Source organism: Punica granatum, chromosome 4, assembly GCF_007655135.1.
Source record: "Punica granatum isolate Tunisia-2019 chromosome 4, ASM765513v2, whole genome shotgun sequence".
NCBI lineage: Eukaryota > Viridiplantae > Streptophyta > Magnoliopsida > Myrtales > Lythraceae > Punica > Punica granatum.
In genome coordinates, this window is record NC_045130.1 from 32,350,232 (window position 1) to 32,372,591 (window position 22,360).

The 22,360-nt window shown below is 39.2% G+C and overlaps 2 protein-coding genes across 3 annotated transcripts; one reads left to right on the forward strand and one right to left on the reverse strand.

Annotated features, from left to right (window-relative positions):
• The first annotated feature begins 5,139 nt into the window (after nt 1-5,139).
• Nucleotides 5,140-7,173, forward strand: LOC116205393 (protein SRG1-like). Of its 2 annotated transcripts, none has more exons than XM_031537993.1 (4): nt 5,140-5,455; nt 5,810-6,057; nt 6,139-6,547; nt 6,727-7,173. In XM_031537993.1, the coding sequence occupies exons 1-4, from the start codon at nt 5,201-5,203 to the stop codon at nt 6,967-6,969; spliced, it is 1,155 nt and encodes a 384-aa protein (XP_031393853.1). In that variant the 5' UTR covers nt 5,140-5,200; the 3' UTR covers nt 6,970-7,173. The 2 variants fall into 2 exon arrangements, with proteins under 2 accessions (XP_031393853.1, XP_031393854.1); XM_031537994.1 differs by having other exon boundaries at nt 6,223-6,547.
• A 14,410-nt stretch (nt 7,174-21,583) lies between these two features.
• On the reverse strand, nt 21,584-22,121 carry LOC116204332 (phosphopantothenoylcysteine decarboxylase subunit VHS3-like). The gene is made up of 2 exons (XM_031536421.1): nt 21,978-22,121; nt 21,584-21,934 (listed from the first exon to the last, which is right to left on the reverse strand). The coding sequence occupies exons 1-2, from the start codon at nt 22,119-22,121 to the stop codon at nt 21,584-21,586; spliced, it is 495 nt and encodes a 164-aa protein (XP_031392281.1).
• Nucleotides 22,122-22,360: the final 239 nt, after the last annotated feature.

Sequence of the window (22,360 nt, forward strand, 5' to 3'; positions counted from 1 at the left end):
ATTTTCAAATTAGTATCTCACAGAAGATAAGTAACTTTTCATTCACATAATAATAATAATAATAATAATAATAATATTCGCCTAATAACCACCTCTATCGTCCCTTTTCATAACTGTACGTACATTTCATTTTCATATTTGGTGATCTACAACAAATCTTCTCTCAAAATAATAAAAGCCTAAAGAGTCGCAACTCTTCCACTGTTTAGTTGAACATAAAAACGACACTGTGAAAGGGACGCAAACTTTTCCCATTTTCACTTGCTCCTTTCCATTTCTTATTTACTATATAACCTTTGCCGCTACCCCTCTCCCCAATTATGCCTTCGTTCGCTTCTGCAATCTGCATCCATTGAGTGGGTCCCCACTTTCTTATCCTGTCTAAGCTGAAGTTTCACCATTTCCTTTGTTTTCGTCTATTGTTTTTCATTATCTAGTTTTTTCAATAATCGGAATCTCAATCGCTTCAATTATATAGTCGAAACCAAGTGCCCTCAAGAAAATTGTGCCTCGTCCCCTCATTTGCAGCATCGCCATCCTCATTCGATTCGCTTTCATTATCACCGTCGCAGGTCGGTGTAGCGATCTCAGTGATTTTGCATCCAGCCCCACTTCACCGCCATGTTCGAGATTGTTGATTAACTGTTGTCCCCTTTCTCACGTTTTCTAATTCTTCTCCAGTGAAACACATTTTCTTTTCTTTCTTCTTTTCATTTTTTTTTCCTTTTCATGATTTTTCGATTAAATTAAAAACATATAATTGAAGAATAGCGAAGACCTCTTTTACGATTTGAGAAATGTTGCAGCCTTGGTAAAAGTTACGAAACTTCATGGCCTATTTCGGTTTTGCTTCCATTTCCTTAGATGTTAGTTTCCCCATGTATTGTTTCTATAAGCAAATATCATGTATATTTATTGTTTGACATTTTTTAAAGTGAATTTATTGACATTATTCGAATGTACTGGCCGGGATAGAGAGAGATTTTTGGATATCCGTCCTTACTTAGGCTCCCAATAGTCTCAATTGCAATTTCTTTTTTTTTTTTAACGATTTAGTAATCACTTTCATTTATGAAGCAAGAAGAACTTCGTCATGCTGCCTTTTGTTCGCTATTAATTCCATACATTATCAAGGTACGTGATCCCTTAAAAAAATCACTTTGAATTTAATTGTGAAATACATGTTTTCGTCCTTAGTCTTTTGCCTATTTATCGTCATACCTTTTATCTATTTTTCCCTTTCCGTCCCAAATCTACGTGTATTGTGAAACTTTAATCATTTTGTAACCGATCCAATAAACTAAGTAAAATGGTAGTTTATTTAATATTCTAAAATAGTTTTTTCCTCTTTTATATAGGTTAAATTACTAAAAAAGATTATTTACTGAAAAAATACTACAAATATACCGTCGTCGTCGTCGTCGTCGTCATCATCATTATTGCTATTGCTATTACTATTACTATTACTACAATTATAAAAGTATGGAGCTATACAAAGTGTTTTCCGATTTTTCTTAATTTCATTTTTACCCTTCCAATAAATCTAAACATATTTCCATTTTTTACTCCACTAATTCGATAAATCTAACCACTTTTACATATTCAATATATCCAGACAAATTTAATTCACTCATGTATCCAAGTCTACCCACTTAGAGACACGATTCCTTACTTCCATCTAAAGTGACTAAATGTGCTTTTTTTCATACATATCTATACTTGCATAAAAGTATAGAGCTAGACAAAGTGTTTTTTGATTTTTCCTAATTCCAGCTTTACCCTTTCAATGAATCTTGACATATTTCAATTTTATACTGATTTGATTAGTCTAGCCACTTTTAACACGTTCAATGTATCTCTAGACAAAATTTAAGTCATCCATGTATCCAAGTCTAGCCACATAAGGACATGATTCTTCACTTCACCTAAAGTGACCAAATGGGGTACTTTTTTTTTTTTTTGTAAACTGGGTGCCGAAGTCCAAAACTAAACTAGATACATGCCTGCGTATTGCGTAGGTTTTCAAAATTAATTATTTATGTAATTTTTTATTATTTTTAAAGAACTTTTAATACATCCGTGAATTGAGAAACTTTTCATTCTAAAACTTTTCATACTTATTTGTTCTTTCTAATATGGCATTAAATGTTACAATTTTATCAAGGACAGTAATAGAAAAAATAAAACTTAAATTGAGAATTGCCAAATTGGAATTTTCGTTTATTGCACGGTATTTTTGATAATTTTCATGTGTTTAAAATAGCTTATAGAAGAACAAAGTTGAAATGATAGAAAGAACTAAACTTGATTTGTATGAGACTATCATTGTAAATAGAACATTAAAAAAAACTAATATTCCAGAAAAAGATACGACATATGCATGCTATGAATAAAAAATTGTAATATAAATATTTATTATTCAATATGAATTTAAACTATGCAAAAGCATGCCGATCCTGAAAGAAACTGATCGAGGTGAGGTCTAAGGAGAAATAAGAGTACAAAGAAAACTGTAGAAAGTGAATTTTTCATTGTTCTATTTATTGGATATGTAGTACATTAAATTTAGGAAAACATTTCACATTTCAAGAAAAACTTTTAGGTCATCGAGAAAATTTTGAACTTTTCGAAGAGTTTCTTTAATTATATTCATCAGTGCAAATAATGTTGTTCAAACTCATTAAGTTAAAAATCATGGAATGTTTTCTTATTCTTACTTGAGTTAACGATGTAAATCATCAAGAACTTTACTTAGTTTTTCAAATCTAGCATAATTTTTTTATAAAGAAATATAATAACAATTGTTTTAGTCTCAAATATGTTGTTCTTCGATTATCACGTGACATGTCAATCGATTGGTGATATGGCATCAATAAAACATTAAAAGTAAAATGAATTGCATAAATCCAAACAAAAGAAAAATTTATAAATTTCAAGAAAGAAATAAAATTAAATTTAGAAAAATAAAATAAAATAAACTACAAAGAACTAGTAACATAAATTCAAAATAAAAATTATTACTATTATGAATATTTTCAAAGAGAGAAAATTTAAAAATAAAGTTCGAGCATAAAATAAATGTTAAAATTCAACAACATTCAAAATTTAATTACTTAAGAGAAATGTAAAAACAAATTAGTGAAAAAAGTAGGATTAATTTAAAGCGATTCTTAATTTGCATCATGTGGGTAGAGATGATTGCCTCATAGACATCCGATCGATGACGATCTTCAAATGCCTAATGAGATTTGTTGAACCGTCTCAATTTTCATTTGTGTCGAATACTGACATAAAACACCATCATGGGTGACGGACTAGAGGTTGCAATCTCATCCCCATGTGGTTTGGAGACCCCAAGTCTCGAGTTAGAATCCCTCAGGGATATATGTTAGGGTTGGCTCTTTAGCTTAAGTTTGGGATCATCTCCGGCTTCTATAAACTATACTAGGTCCATGGTGGTGCTATGATAATTGGGTCAGTGCTTATGCTGGTTGTTCAGTTCGTCTGATATGTTCGCAGTGAACACGAGAGCTCGAATATTGCGTAACAATGGGTGGCAATATTGCCATCACTCTCACCATTTTACTCGTCAAGAAAAAGAATACTGACATAACACATACTCTGTCTAGTGCTAGTTGTGTGGCTAATACATGTCGTTTTTTACCTTGAATAGCCCGAATAGAGATGCATTTTGATTTTTCTAACGCCCAACAATCTTGAAAAGGCGTCGATCAGGGACTCTGGTCCAATGAGGTCGTAGTTCATCTTAAAATGGCTTAATCTAATCTCTTGTAAGCTATTGGAGGAGGTTCTTCTTATTTACAGCAGAAGATCTTACTGAAACTTTCTCGGTGTTGTCCATTGAGCCCTCTAGGCCATCATATCAGCACTGACTCGGATCTTTTCAGTGTTGATCTGACGATCTAAAGAGTTCTAAAAACTGGCTAAGAGAGATATATATAGATGGGAGCATTTTCCATGAAAAGTACTTCCCAAACATAAAACCAACTACCAATTCTTAAATCATCTCCCTCGATTGCTTCATCAAACGAAGCATCACTCGTGGAAGAAGAATCCTGCGAGATCAAGCCCCGATACTTCATACTTGGCACAACCGATCAAAGGTTTTGGTACACTGGTCATGTCAGGAGAAACGGCCCTGCGCGGGGGACGACCTCGTCCTAGGACCATAAAGAGCCTCAACTTATCATATTTATCAACGGAAAATGGCAAAAAGCTTTCCCTCCAAACGTTGAAGAAGGACAATACCGCACAAGACCATCTGCACAATCCCAGTCCAACCCCAGCCCCACTCTGCAAAATGCCGCGCATGACCATCTGATCACTATGACAGTTCGATTCGATCTCCTCACGCCATGCAAGATCTTGTATTCAACTGTTATAGCTCATATCTTCATTCCGAATTAAGGATGCAGAGTGTCGAAAAGAGACAAGGACAATAAAAAGTCATGTCCCACACTGTTGGATAAAACTGAGAATCTTAGAATTTAAATAAGACTTGGGTCTAGCAACTTATTAGTTATAAAACTTTTGAGTTAAACTTTTAGGTTGCAAATGGGCTCAATCCCATACGATAAATCTGACCCCAGCTAGCTGCCGGCAGAGGATAAATATCCTTCTTTCCTCTCCAACATGAGAATTTTTAGGACCACTGACTCATTAAGTGCAAATATAAAAATGGGCAAACAGCATTATATCATCACACGTGTTTTTTTATTCTTTTGGACATTGCCGTCGAAATCTTTGTTTAGACGATAAAAGATAACACGAATTTTGTTTAGACGATAAAAGATAACACGAATCAAGTTCGTAATTTAGAGACTTCAACAAGGGGAGAGAATTTCAAATGTTCATTCTTCAATTTGAGTTTTGGAAGTCCAGAATACATGAATATATAGACATGACCAAGGAGCGGGAAATGTTGAATATAGCTACCACCTGAGGGCAACTGAGACTACTAAGTCCACCGTTGGAAACAAAAAGCAGCGGGAAATGTTGACCGCCACAAAATCCAAATTTGACTTCCAATATCACCAACTACTTCATTAAATGAATACTTTGACTTCGATTCTCCGTCATTATCAGCATCTCCTATCGTCTCGTGATCCAATTTCTCCATAGATATTTCTAAGCCATCATCGAGACACCTCATTATTCCTTTCTCTAGAGTGCTACTACCATGGCAGCAGAAACACAAGTGGCAATTCTAGGGACCTCTCTCCCTGTGCCATGGGTTCAGGATCTAGCCAAGGACAAGCTCGGCGTGGTCCCGGAGAGGTACGTCCGGACGGATCAGGACCCTGTGATTATACCGGACTCGGCTTCACTGCCCCAGGTTCCAGTGATCAACCTTCAGAAGCTCAGTTCAGGGGATAGCATCGACTCAGAGCTGCAGAGGTTGCACCATGCTTGCAAGGAATGGGGCTTCTTTCAGGTCCAAGGCATCCACCTCTCTTTTTTCTTCGGGTTCTTGAACTGCTGTGAATTTTAATAATGTATCTGAGTGTCTCAAACCCCAAGTAATAAAAAATAAAATAGATATATACAGAAGTCATGACTGGTATTTAGATCTAATATAGATGCTCAATAAATGTGGGGATTAGTCCGGAGAAGCCGAAACACTTCTTGTTATTAAAAGAATGTGGGAAGCTTCAGTTGCGACCACAGTGTTCTCAATTCCAGTGAAAATAGCACGGCTCAAAGACCACACGTAAAGCTATGTTCTCAGTTCTAGTGAAAATTCAACATTTTAGTGAGTACTGAAGGATTGGTTGTTAATTTGTTTCAGCTGATTAATCACGGGATGAGCGATTCACTGCTGGAGGACGTGAAGTCAGGGATCCTGGAGTTCTTCAACCTCCCAATGGATCAGAAGAAGAAGTTTTGGCAGGTTCCAGGAGAATTGGAAGGTTTCGGACAGGCATTCGTGGTGTCTGAGCAGCAGAAGCTCGAGTGGGCAGATGCCTTCCACATGATCACTCTCCCAACCTACCTCCGAAAGCCCCACTTGTTCCCTAAGCTTCCTCAACCTTTCAGGTCCCTCTTATCTCTCCCCCTCAAGTTATCCAACTTAGAGAAATAGCAATTCAAACCCAACATCTTCAGATCTTGGAGCAGATTACGGAAGATTCCTCAACACAATAACAAGCATAAACCTCGATTTCCTAGTCAGAATTTTCATGAGTCTTCTTTGGAACTCAGGGATACCTTGGAAACCTACTCAGCAGAGACGAAGAATCTGGCGGTGAGGATCCTTAACCTGATGGCAAAAGCTCTAGGAATGGAGGCGAAGGAAATAGATGACCTGTTCATTGACGGGTGGCAGGGAATGAGAATGAACTATTACCCTCCGTGTCCACAGCCTGAGCTCGTGATGGGGCTCAACCCGCATTCTGATGCTGATGCGCTCACCTTACTCCTCCAGGTCAATGAAATCGAAGGACTCCAAATCAGGAAAGACGGGATGTGGGTTCCCGTCAAAACCCTGCCTAATGCATTTGTGGTCAACATTGGAGATACTATGGAGGTAAAAACGAATCCTTCCACGGAAATTCACCTGAATTGCCATGCATTTTATCCTAGCAAAGAACTGTAATATACGAATGCCGGACCAGACTTTCTTTGTTCAGTGTCAAAGCAAAGTAAATATTTTGCTTTCAAAGGATAATTTTCTTACCTGTGAAGTGCTTTTTGATATTTTGGCAGATGGTCAGCAATGGAATTTACCGCAGCATAGAGCACCGAGGGACTGTCAATGCCCTGAAAGAGAGGATCTCCATGGCGACCTTTTATAGCCCAAACATGGATGCTGAAATCGGTCCTGCCCCAACCCTTGTAACTCCAGAATCTCCTGCCCGGTTTAGAAGAATCAGTGTAGCAGAGCATATGAAGGGATGTCTCTCAGGCGAACTGCGTGGAAAAGCATATCTTGATACCATGAGGATTTAAAGATGAAGAAGCCCGCAAGATGTCGAAGCATATTAGTAGTTCATAAAGTTTCTACACAATAATAATAATAATAATAATAATAATAATAATAATAGTAACAATGAGACTCAATAACGACATATGCTTGGATATCTGTACAATGCGCTGGTCCCTGTAATTAATCATAAAGTTTTCTGCTTCACAATTCATTGTTTGTCAACACAAGATAGCGTTGGTCAGCAAAACTCCTAATCAGTGGACCTAAATATAGCGAAGTTAGCAACATCTGTCTGATAAGCCTTCGGTGAAAAACTTACCTCAGGCCCAACCATTACCAGGCGTTAACGGGGAGATTTGTGAGGAGCTAGAGTCCGCACATTTATGGAACTGGTAGCTAGGCTTAGTACCAGTCCAGCAGAACAATCAAGAGAACATCTTGTTGAACCGTGACATAAATTCCAGAGCACTTCCAACTGTTATTGAGATAATAGAGTACCTAAATCACGAGGTCACATACCGTAAGCTCAGGATCTATAACTAAATCAGCTGAAGGATCAAGTGTTAATTCAGGGTTATCTAGAATCCACGGGTTGCTCCATACAAGAATGTTTAAACTATTACCTATTTGATGATATGTGCCCTCCTTAAGGGTCGACACCATTGAAGACACCTCCAAATGGAAGAGCAGCTTCCTGGAGATCTGTTATGCTGCTAGAGAAAATTGCCATGTTTCACTTTCATTAGATTAAATGCAAAAGATGTTCTTTATCGGTTGTTAAAGCGACTGCTGCTTTTGATTTAATGGCTTTTGTTAGCATCTTCCCATTTGTAAAACCGAGACCCCCACATTCTTTCGGCTGGCACAAAGAGGACCAGCTCTTTGGAGCAAATTAATTTCCCAAAGTAATTGAGTTAACCAACCAAAAATGACATGTTACATGGCCTATCTTGTTACAAGTGAATTTGAACAGTTGAAACAAACACATGGTCTAAGTGGCCGGCCCGTGGGGACATAGCAGCAAATTTGCCATCAATCTTGTCTGTAAGGAAATGAAACGTTGAGTTAATGATTACATGCCTTAAAATGACTAAAAACCGTGCTTGAAATACCTATTAAAACCAGATCTCAATATCGAGATATCGGGTACCACGATTGAGAAAGAAAAGTAAGTTCTATATAGTGAAAATGTTAGCACATATCACAGTTTAAAAATAATTTTCACAGTGCATCATATTTTAAAAAATTTTCATGATGCATCAAGGAATTTTTTAAATTTTTCACCGTGCATCATTTCCGTCAATTGATGGACGGAAACATGACGTGGCACGTTATTTGGACAAACGGTGCCAATGTGGCCACGCTTACTCAGCATCTGGGTCCCACTCCCTTCTTACCCCCGACCCCAATTAAACGGTCTTAGGTTCAATTCCCCCAATTAAGGTTCATTTCCCCCAATTAGGGTTCAATTCTCCCAAATTTCAGTTCAATTAGCCCATTTTCCCGAATTTAAGAGAAGAGGTGATCGACGACAAATAGCTAGATGCTTCGTTTGTTTTCCTCAGCTGGTATGGTTCATTTCATTTCAATGCTTCGTTTGCATCTCCATTTCCCCTAATTTCAGTTGCAATCGGTAAAGAGAAGTGGTGATGGGTGATCCTAAGGTCAATGCTTCGTTTGTCTTTCTCATCTGGTATCGGAAAAAAGAAGTGGTGGTCAGTGATCCTTTGCATTTTCTAAGGTTAATTTTGCTTCCCTCTATTGCTAGCCGTTGCATAGTACATAGTACAATTGCTGTTAAAGAAATGGTTTCGAGTGGATCGATTGAGATGAGAGAAGCTTCTCCAATATTGTCCACTGTGTCTTAAGACAATAAGGAATGTCATCATGGAGTTAAAGCGGTAATGCTGACTTCATGGAGTGAGAAGAACCCAGGGAGAAGATTCCTGCAATGGAAATTTTGGAAGGTTTGTAACCATTGGTGATTTCTCCCGGCCTCGATTATGTTGGATTTCTGTATAATGTATCATGATATGATGATGAGTCTGTGAGTTTGGTTTAATGTAATGATGATGAGTTTGAGTTTGAGTTTGGTTGTTTTGCAGGATGATGATTGCAAATATTTTGAATGGTATGACCATGAGGACACAAAGCACACAAATGATGTTATTCGGTATTTGATTAAGGAGAAGGAAGGTCTTGCAACAGAGCTAAAGCTGATAAAAGAAAAGAATGAGATTTTTCTTGTTAAGTTATCGACATTTGAGAATAAGATGGAAGCATTGAAATGGAGAAATGACAACATGGAGAAAGAGATCATGGGAATGAGATTGCAACTCGAGGATGCAAAGTCAAATTGGAACAAAATTTGCTCGATGAAAGCCGTACTTTTGATCATGCTTTTTTTTTGGCTGAATAATGAATATTATTAATTAAAATTAGCGTCTACATTAGTATATAAGTTCGGATACCCCTGGAAAATACATAGTGAGTCAAAATTTGACCTTAAGCCAAGTTGGCCTAAGTCATGAGCTAGGGTGTTATCCGATCTGGGGATTCAGGAACATTTCCAATTTGAAAAGCAATTAAGAGTAGCAATAATATCGGATATTATGCTCCTAATCTCCAACGGTGAGCAATGTGGGTGCAAAATGGCATCTATTAGTAGCAAGGCGTCGCATCGAAGCCAAATCTTGGTCATTCCTCTTTCGTCAGTAATTGATAAGGCAAGGAGTGCTACTCGGGCCTCTGCTTGAATTGGCTTGTCTTCATGAGAGATCTGGAACCATGAGATTGTTGGGGGACTGTTTGGATGTTGTAGAACTCTTGATAGGCATGAGCTGCTGATGTTCTAGGATACATCTGTGTTGATGATGCTCCAGTCAGACCCTGTGGGTTCCTGTGAAGGTCCGAGTTGCAGAGGTGGTGTGGATGAGCCTCCTTTTTGCTTCTTCGAGTGGCGTCCTCTTTCATTATGCTCCATGTAGCAGCTTTTGATTCTTTTAATGGTTTGATGGAGGTCTCCTGTTTTCCCTGCATGCAAGACATCATTTCGTGAGTTCCACAATACTTTTGATCATGCTTATGTGTATGATTGTATTGGTTTGGGTCTATGTCAGCATGAAAAGTGGAAAATCATTGTATTTGCTGTGAGAAAAGCAATGTTCTACTCTAGTGAAGATTGTATTGGTTTGGTTGTATTCCTTTGGTTTAGGTGTATGTTCTGCCTATGTTGGCAAGACTACTTTGTGTACTGATTTCTAATGTATAAATTGGTACTTTATGTACCCATTGTTCACTACTTTGTGAACTAATTTGTAATGGATAAATTGCTACTTTATGTATCATTGGTATGCTCCATTCCTCAAACAATACCATTGATAACATTGCATAAACAAAACTATACACATGTTTGGTCATTAAGGATGACAGTCATGAAAAAAGGTCACTAAACCAAGGAAAAACCAACACAAATCTCCAGAAGCTATTCAATACTAATCCATCAACAAAGACAATCATGAAAAGATGACAAAACCAAGCCATCAACTACTCCCATAAATTGTACGACAGAAAGTTACATAAAATAGCATGAACCAAACCATCCACTCGTCCCATAAACTACACCAAGAACTTACACAAAAAAGCCTAAATCAAATCATCCACTTGTCCTATAAACAACACTAAAAAGTTACACAAAATAACCTCACACAAACTGAAGCTAATTCTGCATTTTTTTTTGTTTTCACAGGTCATCCTTAGCAGAGGTTGACTCCAGTGCCTTTGTTCGTGCTCTGGTCATGGGTCTTCTAGGTTGATGGACTTGTTGGTCTCTTCCTGTAATGACTTGGCCATTATACCAGCCAACATAACTAGTCCTGAATGGTTGCCCAGGCACCTGATACACATTTTTGTACACCATCATTACAGGTAAAAGACAATCGATCATGATTTTCTTTTTAAACAATGCTTACATTGACATATGTCATTCCACTCTCTCCATGCAGTACTCCAACCCCTTTTTGAGCTAGGTTAAGTTCTTTAAATATTTCCTGCTCAATAGTAGGTTGTTTTCCCCTTCGAACATATAAAATAACTTGTAAAACCAGTAAAATTAAAAGAGAAAGGAGTATAAGTTGGGAGGTGTTGCCCTTGCTTGTATCCTTGGTGGTCTCCAACCTTCAACAGAACCATGTATGATATAGTTGTTGGGCTTCGATCCTAATGGGGGCTGAGATGATGATGATGGTTGCCCAATTAGTGGTTGCACAACAGGCTCCACCATCAGATCCTCTTGCACAGATGGTTGTGAAGATTGAAGGTTAGTATTCATGGACTCTACTGTCATCACCTCAGGCTAACAAGGCTGAGATGGTGAGGAATCCATCGGTGTTGATGGTATCTTAGATGGTGATGATAGTTGCCCAGTATATGGTATCTCAGCACGCTTATTTATGGCCTCTTGTACAACAAGCTCATCCATGGCCTTTCTCATTCTTTTCCTAGCTTGTTCATGACATGGTAGTAAGCATGACAAAATCATTCCATTAAATTACAAAATTTATAATATCAAAGTTTACCTGGCCAGTTAATGATGATGCTATTTGCTTTCCCTTGTCTTCTTTGTCATGTGGGTCCTTATTCCTAGCCTTCTTTTGTCTACCAGGAAGCTTCTTAACAATATGAGGAAATACAGTATCAGATTGAACCTAATCCATTGATTTTTGCCATTCAATGTTTCAATAAGATGCTGGTATGCCTTTAAGTACATCTATTTCTTCAAAAACCCATTGATAAGGAAGGATTTGTCCATGAAGTGAGTACAATGTAGACTTGGTTTTATGTTGTTTTCATGGTATTTGATGCTTAGATGACGGTTTCTAGGAAAACTTGTGCGAGAAAAGAGTTGGAGGCAATTTGATGCATGTTCGGGATGAATTGGAGACCATTGAAGTATCAAGATGGAACTTGCAAGGATACAAGGACTTCTAGTTAGTGGTGCACCACGTGCACAACCGATCCGAGAGGGAGTTCAAAATCAATCCCCGATTTATTTGCAAATCCTATGATTCCCCTTTAGTTACAATGGGAATTTTTAGGAAATCTTTAAAGATAGGTTCAATATTTGTTTCCTATTTTTGTGGGAGATATAAAAACCTAAAGGTCATTTAGGTTTAGGGTTTTTTGAGTCTTTCTAGGAGGAGAAACTGGGAAAGGAGGCAGGCGACTGCGGAGTATTCTTCCAACGATCGTCAGTTTTCATGAATTCCTGCATAGCCATGTGTGGCTAATTCGTTTCGTTTGACTTGAGAACGGAAACCTCACAGTTTGGTTGTGAGGAGCAGGTTTTAATATTTTGATTTCAACACTTATTCATTCTTGAATATTATCGTTACAAGTATTCTCTTAGGGTCGTGAATAGGATATTTGTAAGTTAGCTTATCAATGAATACTACGGTGTTTGTAGAAATCGATTTGAAGCAAGACTAATTAGGAAGGAACGGTAGTTGTTGCCCTAATTGGTTAGAGAATAATAGGACGAGTCAATTAATTGACGAATCGATTAATCGCTCGGGTTAAGGCATCCTTGTGCTTAAAGCCGTTGCTTAGTTAATTAGGGAATCGGTCGATACCTTGTTAACTGGTTGATGAACTTACTAGTTAGACAATGCTTTGACTAGTTAGAATTTAGATGCTAATTGATTCCTTGCGGTCGTGGGAACTCGACTCTTAGCTGCTGAAATTTACATTCTGATACTTTTATGATCAACCAAACGCTAGGTGGTTTTCGAACTCAAGTCATACGTCTCCCGGTTATTGATTACTCACTTTCTCTTGCACTTTTAAATTGTTTTTGCTGCAATTTAGTTTCTTGATTATCAAAATTCCCTTTTGTTACATTTGCTAGCTCATTGGTTTAGAGAATTCCTTAGCCTCCTTTGGGATTTCGACTCGGCTCTTACCCTTTTCTTACTATAAGTTTTGGGGAAACCGATTTTACTTTTGGGGCTTCGACAGGCCTTTCTAAAATTTGGCGCCGTTGCCGAGGAAGCAACTTAATTCTCTCAACTGTTGAGCTAATATATGCGCCGCTCTTCTCGTACAGGTGAACTTATCTTTGATCCAGAGATTGAGAAGACCACAAGGACGAATCGGAGAGCCAAAAGGCTAGCTGATAGGCTAGTGGAGCCAACCTCTTCTTCTAGCGACAGTGAGAGTGAAGAAGAACAAGAACTGACTCCAACCACAATGGCTAGAGAACGAACATGGAGGGAGCTAGTAGCTCCCGACTTAAACCAGTGACCATTGTGTATTACATACCCAAAAACAGAGGCCGCCTTCAAGCTGAAATCAGGGCTGATACACCTTCTACCTACCTTTCACGGACTTTCAGGAGAGGACCCACACAGGCATCTCAAGGAGTTCCACACCGTGTGCTCCACGATAAAACCCCGAGGGGTGACAGAGGAGCAGATTAAGATGAGAGCCTTTCCTTTTTCCTTAGCTGACAAGGCCAAGGATTGGCTCTATTACTTATCGCCAGGGTCCATCGCTACATGGAATGATCTGAAGCGACAATTTATTGAGAAATTCTTTCCAGCTTCAAGGCTAGGCACTATCAGAAAGCAAATCGGTGTCATTCAACAATTCTGGGGCAAGACGCTATATGAATATTGGGAGCGTTTTAATCAACTCTGCGAGAGCTGCCCCAATCATAGGATCTCAGACCAGCTTATGCTCCAATATTTCTGTGAGGGTTTGATCCTTATGGATAGAACCTTATTAGAGGCAGCAAGTGAAGGAGCGTTAGAGGATAAAACGTTGCGTGAAGCTCGAGATATCTTTAGAATGGCAGCTCATTCTCAAAAATTCGGAGGTAGACAAGATTCAGTTCCCAGGAAAGTGAACGAGGTGGGAAGCTCAAACTTAGAGGGCCGGATATCCGAATTAACAACTCTGATGAAGCAAGTGGTATTGGGCCAAGTACAAAGCACCAAGACATGCGGCATATGCTTCCTCCAAGGCCACGCTACCGACGCTTGCCCACAGCTACAAGATGAACCCGATCCGCAAACAAATGCCATTAGCGGGTTCTCAAATCAGTAAAGGCGGTACGATCCATACTCCAATCATTACAATTTAGGATGGAGAGATCACCCCAATTTGAGATACGGACAGTAGAATCAGCAGCCACCACCATAGGCTTTCAGATATAAGAAACTCGATCCTCCACATAACTAGGAATCAGACTCTTCGACAATTTTGGAAGACCTCTTCAAGAGCTTAGCAACTAGCACCCTTTCATTCCAAAAAGAAGCAGGGGTGAGAATTCAAAATATGGAGAATCAAATGTGTCAACTCGCCACCACCGTAAGCAAACTAGAAGGTGCGAAAGGGAAGCTACCATCCCAAACGGAAATAAACATAAGAGAGAATGCAAGTGCAATCACGCTAAGGAGTGGGAAGGTGTTGGAAACTGCAGGTCCTTCTCAAAATCGGGTACAAGACAAAATTGATGAGAACGAAACAAGAAAAGAGAAGTTGACCGACGGGACGAAGGAAGACAACATTAACACTCCCATCCAAAAGATAGTCATTCCTCCACCATTCCCGAGTCGATTCGCGAGAGCTAAGAAAGAGGAAGCATAACAAGAAATTCTTGAGACCTTCCGGAAGGTAGAAGTGAATATTCCTCTACTCGACGCAATCAAGCAAGTGCCCATATATGCTAAGTTCCTCAAGGAACTATGCACCAACAAGAAGAAGCTGAGCAAGGGCGAAAAAATAAGTGTAGGGGAGAATGCATCGACCATGATCCAAAGGAAATTGCCACAAAAGTGCAAGGATCCATGTATGTTTACCATTCCATGCACTATAGGTGAGAAAAGAATTGAGAAGGCCATGCTAGATCTAGGTGCATCCATAAATGTCATGCCTTTATCCGTTTACAGGACTTTGAATTTAGGGCCTTTGAAAGACACTAGAATCATCATTCAGCTTGTTGATAGGTTTAATTCATACCCTGAGGGAATGATTGAAGATGTGTTAATTAAGGTCAATGAATTCATCTTTCCCGTAGACTTTTATATCATTGACATGGGTGACACTCATAATTCTAACTCGTCACACATTTTGCTTGGAAGGCCATTCATGAAAACGGCCCGAACAAAAATCGATGTGCATAATGGGACACTTTCTTTAGAATTTGATAGAGAAACAATTACATTCAACATATTCGATGCTATGAAACATCCGGATACTTAGGAATCTATATCTTGTGTTGATGTAATTGATTCGTTTGTTTGAGATGTGGTAGAACAAATTTTTGTGTAGGATGAGGTCGATTGGGCAATCCAACAAATCAAGGATGACTATAATGCCCAATGGGAAGAATATGGAAGAGCAAACGATTCAATTTGGCCTTTAAAATCACTTATAGATGTGTCGAGAAGGTTTGAAAGTTCAATTTTACTGTTACTGACCTCCACTGATCGGATTCTCCCTTCTATTGTGCAGGCCCCCAAGTTAGAATTGAAGAGGCTTCCAGAGAACTTGAAGTACGTTTACTTAGGTGAAAATGAGACCTTACCAGTCATCATCTCAAAGGAACTAACAAAGGTGCAAGAAGAACAACTGATTCAGGTTTTGAAGGAGAACCAGACAACCATTGGATAGACGCTCGTAGACATTAAAGGCATAAGTCCCTCTGTGTGTATGCACCGAATCTTATTGAAGAAAGATGCACAACCGAAGCGAGACCCATAGAGGAAGCTTAATCCAACAATGAAGGAAGTCGTTATGAAGGAAATACTTAAGCTCTTGGATTTAGGAATTATCTACCCCATATCAGACAGCCAATGGGAAGTCTGATACATGTGGTTCCTAAGAAAACAGGACTCACCTTGGTGAAAAACGAGCGAAATGAGCTAGTTTCGGCAAGAGTGCAAAACGGGTGGCGAGTGTGTGCTAGTTTCATGGGGCCTACGGAAGCGTAAAAGGAATAGAAATTCAAAATTTCCTACCCGTAAAACTAGATCCCAAGACCTACTAGTAGAATGAGAATAGATAAAGTGTACCTTGAATCTTTTAAACCGTCGATCGAGTGTCCCACGCGTGACGCCTCTACCGGTATCCACACCGACTTCGTCGACGAGTTTTCGAGATCAGCAGTGCTAGTGGCCAACGCTCGAAAGAAATACCGGTGCAATTCTCACAACTAGTAGATTAACCGACCTATTTGAATCAGACTTTCTAATTCAAATATTAATACACATACACACCTTCATACATGGGCATTCAATTTGCATCATATGCATTTCTCTTTATATAAACTCCCACGACCATTCACCAATTCATACAATTGGGTTGACTATTTGCATGGATGTGCCACATGTTAAAGAACATGGGCTTCCCATGACAAATGGCCATGAGAAATGACCATGCATATTAGCCATAGATGGCTTACCAAGAGAACCACACGTGTCTCTTGGTTCGAGCCTCAGTGTGTCTCTATTTCGTGTATAAATCAGGTCCAATTAATTTAGTAAATCGGGTCTAATTAATCGGTAAGTTTAATCTCATTAAATATCCGATTAATTGATTGCACCTTAACTTATCTAATCTCCATTAGACAGTTTCATAGTTTCAAAATTATCTCGTCGATTTGGTTGTAGTGTGTGATCTTGTAGGTTCCCGATTACGTTGACAATAATATCGAAATCTCTATTTCAATATTACAAACAGTGAGCGACATCTAGCAATGCATCACTGCTACTCAAGTAAGAGGAAAGTCAATTTCTTGACGAACCTTATGACCTATGTTACCATGCAGTATAATCCATTTGTCCTCTATATCTCTATTAAGCCCAAGGCATGGTCGTTGTCATCCTTGTATGGCTCAATCTCTCTTTCTTGGTTTACCGGGTAAGTCTATCGGAACAAATGAGCTCGATATCCCTATATCGACTCATTTGGGTATGCATACACTTATAGACTCTGCCCACCAAGCGGCCGTGAGATATCACTTCCATTACATAGGAGGGACAAATCCTATCTTGGTCACTCACATTCCTCTCCATGTTCTGTGGTATACCCAATAACTGTCTTTATAACTAGCCTGTTACAGTGGCGTTTGACAGTATCAAAGTATACGACATTACATGTAAGAAACCATGGTGACCTCAAATCAAAGGACCACTGCACCATAGTTACTATGAGATCTGCTAATGATAGTCACGTAACGACCCATGTAGCAGTCTCATGACGGGTCAGTCTAGTACACATTACTCCTAATATATACCTGCGGTGTGACTCGATATCTCCACATCCATGACTTGTGAGACTTGGTCATCAATCTACACCCACACTAGTCTAACCGCATTATCGATGTCCTAATTAACAATAATATTTTGACTAGGGACATTTAGGAATAGTGTTCAGTCATTATAGGATCTCACAATCAAGTCAAACTTGATGCCTGTTGAACCTACTATTCTAAAGACGTTATTGTGTAAAATTAATATTCAGCGCAATCCACACAATAACAGAAAATGTCTCGTATTATAATGAAATATATGTCATATTACATAATTGGTGACAAATTACCTCTAGGGCATACACCAATTCCCAACCGTGTGCATCGACTACCGGAAACTTAATGCGGCTACAAGGAAAGATCACTTTCCTTTGCCTTTTATCGATCAGATACTTGAAACACTCGCTGGTAAGTCATAATTTTGTTTTCTCGACAGGTATTCAGGATATTACCAAATAGTGGTAGCACCAGAAGACCAAGAGAAAACAACTTTTACCTGCCCGTTCGGTACTTTTACTTATCGTCGTATGCCTTTTGGATTGTGTGATGCCCCTGGAACATTTCAACGTTGCATGATGAGTATCTTTTCTGACATATTAGAAAACTGCATAGAAGTGTTCATGGATGATTTTATAGTCTATGGTGATTCTTTTTATCGTTGTTTGGCTAACCTGTCCAAGGTCTTGCACCGTTGTATTGAGTCGAACCTAGTACTTAACTATGAGAAATGCCATTTTATGGTGACTCACGGTATAGTTCTAGGTCATGTGATATCTTCTAGAGGCATTGAGATTGATAAATCCAATGTTGATCTAATTTTAAATCTGCTATACCCATCTAACGTTCGAGACATTCGAGGTTTTCTTGGCCATGCAGGTTTCTACCGGCGATTTATAAAGGATTTCTCAAAGATAGCTCAACCATTGTGCTATTTACTTCAGAAGGACACTGATTTTGCATTCGGAGAAAACTGCAAGGAAGCATTCGATAAGCTTAAGGAGCTCCTTACATCAGCTCCAATCATCCAACCACCCGACTAGGATCTCCCTTTCGAAATCATGACCGATGCAAGCGACTACGCTGTCGAAGCTGTTTTAGGGCAATGAATGGATAAACGCAGGCATGTGATCTATTATGCCTCCAAAACCTTGGATGCAGCGCAGCGCAACTACTCGACCACGGAGAAGGAGCTTTTGGCCATTGTATTTGCATTAGAAAAGTTTCGATCGCATTTGCTGGGATCGAAAGTTGTTGTGTTTACTGATCATGTTGCACTTAAGTTCTTATTGGCCAAGAAAGAGTCTAAACCTCGATTAATTCATTGGATCCTTTTGCTGCAGGAACTTGATGTAGAGATCAAGGATAGGAAAGGATCTGAGAACTCCGTGGTAGACCACCTGAGCCGACTTGTGCGAGATGAGGAACCCCTCCCTATCTCCGACTCCTTCCCTGATGAACACCTCTTTCACGTGCAAGGAGAAGAGTCTCGGTATGTCGATTTGGTAAACTTCGTTGTAACAGGTACATTTCCCCTAGATTAACTAAGGCAAAACGGAACAAGCTGCGTAGTAACTCTAGATATTACATATGGGACGAACCATATTTATGGAAGTTGTATAGCGATCAAGTCATACGTCGTTGTGTTCCGAATAATGAGATTCATTCCATTTTAGCACATTGTCATTCTTATGCATGTGGTGGGCATTTTGGGCCCAAGAGAACAGCTAGGAAAATTTTGGATAATGGATTTTATTGGGAAACGTTGTTCCGTGACGCACATGGATTTTGTAAGGGTTGTGAAAGGTGTCAAAGAGTCCGGAATATATCTCGTAGGAACGAGATGCCTCAAATGCCCATGCTATTCTGTGAAGTTTTTGACGTTTGGGGCATGGACTTCATGGGACCTTTTCCTAGTTCATTTGGTTTCAACTACATTTTGCTTGCCGTTGATTATGTCTCTAAATCGGTTGACGCAAAAGCTACTCGGTCTAACGATGCTAAAGTTGTTGTAGGATTCTTGAAATCTAATATCTTCAGCAGGTTTGGAATTCCACGAGCCATCATAAGTGATCTAGGAACCCACTTTTGCAATCGCTCCGTCAAAGCATTAATAAAGAAGTATAGAGTCCATCACCGTGTAGCCACCATGTACCATCCTCAGTCCAATGGCCAAGCCAAGGTGTCCAACCTAGAAGTTAAGAGCATTTTGGAGAAGACGGTCAATCCATCAAGGAAGGATTGGAGTTTGAGATTGGATGATGCACTTTGGGCCTACAGAACTGCGTATAAGACTCCAATAGGTATGTCACCGTACCGTTTGATTTTTGGGAAGCTTTGTCATTTACTGGTTGAAATTGAGCACAGAGCCTTTTGGGCGGTCAAACAATGCAATATGGATTTGAGGCGTTCCGATAAGGAAAGAAAATTCCAGTTGCAAGAATTAGAGGAAATCTGCCTAGAGGCATACGACAATGCGGCCATGTATAAGGAACGCACTAAATTGCTTCATGACAAGGTACTCCTTCAGAAGGATTTCTCCAATGGCCAAAAGATATAAGACTCCATAGTACATAGTACAATTGCTGTTAAAGAAATAGTTTCGAGTGGATCGATTGAGATGAGAGAAGCTTCTCCAATATTGTCCACTGTGCCTCGAGGCGATAAGGAATGTCATCATGGAGTTAAAGCGGTAATGCTGACTTCATGGAGTGAGAAGAACCCAGGGAGAAGATTCTTGCAATGGAAAATTTGGAAGGTTTGTAACCATTGGTGATTTCTCCTGACCTCGATTATGCTGGATTTTTGTATAATGTATCATGATATGATGATGAGTCTGTGAGTTTGAGTTTGAGTTTGGTAGTTTTGCAGGATGATGATTGCAAATAATGTGAATGGTATGACCATGAGGACATAAAGCACACAAAGGAGGCTATTAGGTGTTTGATTAAGGAGAATGAAAGTCTTGCAACAGAGCTAAAGCTGATAAAAGAAAAGAATGAGATTTTTCTTGTTAAGTTATCAACATTTGAGGATAAGATGGAAGCATTGAAATGGAGAAATGACAACATGGAGAAAGAGATCATGGGAATGAGATTGCAACTCGAAGATGCAAAGTCAAATTGGAACAAAATTTGCTCAATGAAAGCCGTACTTTTTATCATGCATTTTTTTTGGCTGAATAATGAATATTATTAATTAAAATTAGCGTCTACATTAGTACATAAGATCGAATACCCTTGGAAAATACATAGTGAATCAAAATTTGACCTTAAGCCAAGTTGGCCTAAGTCATGAGCTAAGGTGTTATCTGATCTGGGGATCCAGGAACATTGCCTATCTGAAAAGCAATTAAGAGTAGCAATAATATCGGATATTATGCTCCTAATCTCCAACGGCGAGTAATGTGGGTGCAAAATGGCATCTATTAGTAGCAAGGCGTCGCATCAAAGCCATATCTTGGTCATTCCTCTTTCGGCCACAATTGATAAGGCAAGGAGTGTTGCTCGGCCTCTGCTTGAATTGGCTTGTCTTCATGAGAGATCTAGAACCATGAGATTGTTGGGGGACTGTTCGGATGTTATAGAACTCCTGATAGGCATGAGCTGCTGATGTTCTAGGATGCATCTGTGTTGATATGCTCCAGTCAGACCCTATGGGTTCTTGTGAAGGTCCGAGTTGCAGAGGTGGAGTGGATGAGCCTCCTTCTTGCTTCTCCAAGTGGCGTCCTCTTTCATTATGCTCCATGTAGTAGCTTTTGATTCTTTTAATGGTTTGATGGAGGTCTCCTAGTTCCCCTGCATGCAAGACATCATTTCGTGAGTTCCACAATACTTTTGATCATGCTTATGTGTATGATTGTATTGGTTTGGATTTATGTCGGCATGAAAAGTGGAAAATCATTGTATTTGCTGTGAGAAAAGCAATGTTCTGCTCTAGTGAAGATTGTATTGGTTTGGTTGTATTACTTTGGTTTGGGTGTATGTTCTACTTCCTTATTCCTTGCAACCCTAGAACATGTGTGTTCATTGGTAAATCTCTTCATAGCAAATCCTTATCTTTTACGAGTTCAGCTACCATAAATTATCCATGGACATTGCTTTTCTTTGCACAGAACCTCAATATGCATCTTACAACTCCTCTTCCACCCAACTTAAAACCATTTACAGTGGCATAACTTTTCACAGCTTCTTTGAACTGATCATCGTTGGAAAAAATCAGATTCTCACTTAGTGTGATATTGGAAATATCACAATTAGAATTGAATGGTCTGTACTTTTTCCTCCGTTTCCCATGCTACTTTCTTCCCCATTGTGATCTACAGGGATCTAAGGTATATCTACATCATTGGATTGCCTTGCTTGTTCCTTGGTCGACCTCCTTCTATGTCTCTTATTCCCTTGCTCAGTTTGCATCTTAAACGCTTGCCTCTTCTCTCTAACTTGTGTAAGCTCATTATTTTCTCCATCACTAACACCTTCATACCCACTTGTATCAGAGTCATCCCTCTCAGTCTCATCCTCATCACCATCCTCTGCTTCCCAGACATCATCAGTATCATCCTCATCGCCATCCTCTACTACTCTTGCTTCGACACCATCATCATCAGTGTCATCCGTTATACCATCACTCTCAACATCAAAGTCCCCATCACCCTCATCATCACTATCTTCCATCGTCTGCGTCAGTATACACAGTAACTATTTCATAGTTCAATCCAACCTCAACCATTGACATCACCTCAGGATCAATGTTCATGTCAACCAAACCATCATCTAAACTACTTTCAGGAAATAAATACCGCATTCTTTTAGGTTCTTTGTAGCCAAAGTCTTTTAGATGTCCATTCATCTCTTGCCACGACATTGTATCAACATCCACAGTTAATATACAACTTGTACCACTAATGTACTCAATTGGTAGAGTTAGATTCATGTGGCCTCCGTAATATAGTTGTCTACCAAACTTAGTTCCCACCTTACGATAGCAAAACACAAGTTCACTAAACTAAAGACTCAACAACAAACACCATTTAATCCTCGGTCTGCTAGCAACAGACAAGAAAACCGTGGGATGAGAAGGACGCCATTAAACTAAAGACTCAA

Excerpts from the sequence above, each read along its gene's own strand:
- LOC116205393 (XM_031537993.1), top strand. The coding sequence starts at position 5,201 with ATGGCAGCAGAAACACAAGTGGCAATTCTAGGGACCTCTCTCCCTGTG. Across the intron at positions 6,058-6,138 it reads AAGCTTCCTCAACCTTTCAG|ATTACGGAAGATTCCTCAAC; the intron begins GTCCCTCTTATC and ends ATCTTGGAGCAG. Across the intron at positions 6,548-6,726 it reads ACATTGGAGATACTATGGAG|ATGGTCAGCAATGGAATTTA; the intron begins GTAAAAACGAAT and ends ATATTTTGGCAG.
- LOC116204332 (XM_031536421.1), bottom strand. The coding sequence starts at position 22,121 with ATGTCGTGGCAAGAGATGAATGGACATCTAAAAGACTTTGGCTACAAA. Across the intron at positions 21,935-21,977 it reads AGGTGATGTCAATGGTTGAG|ACGATGGAAGATAGTGATGA; the intron begins GTTGGATTGAAC and ends ATACTGACGCAG.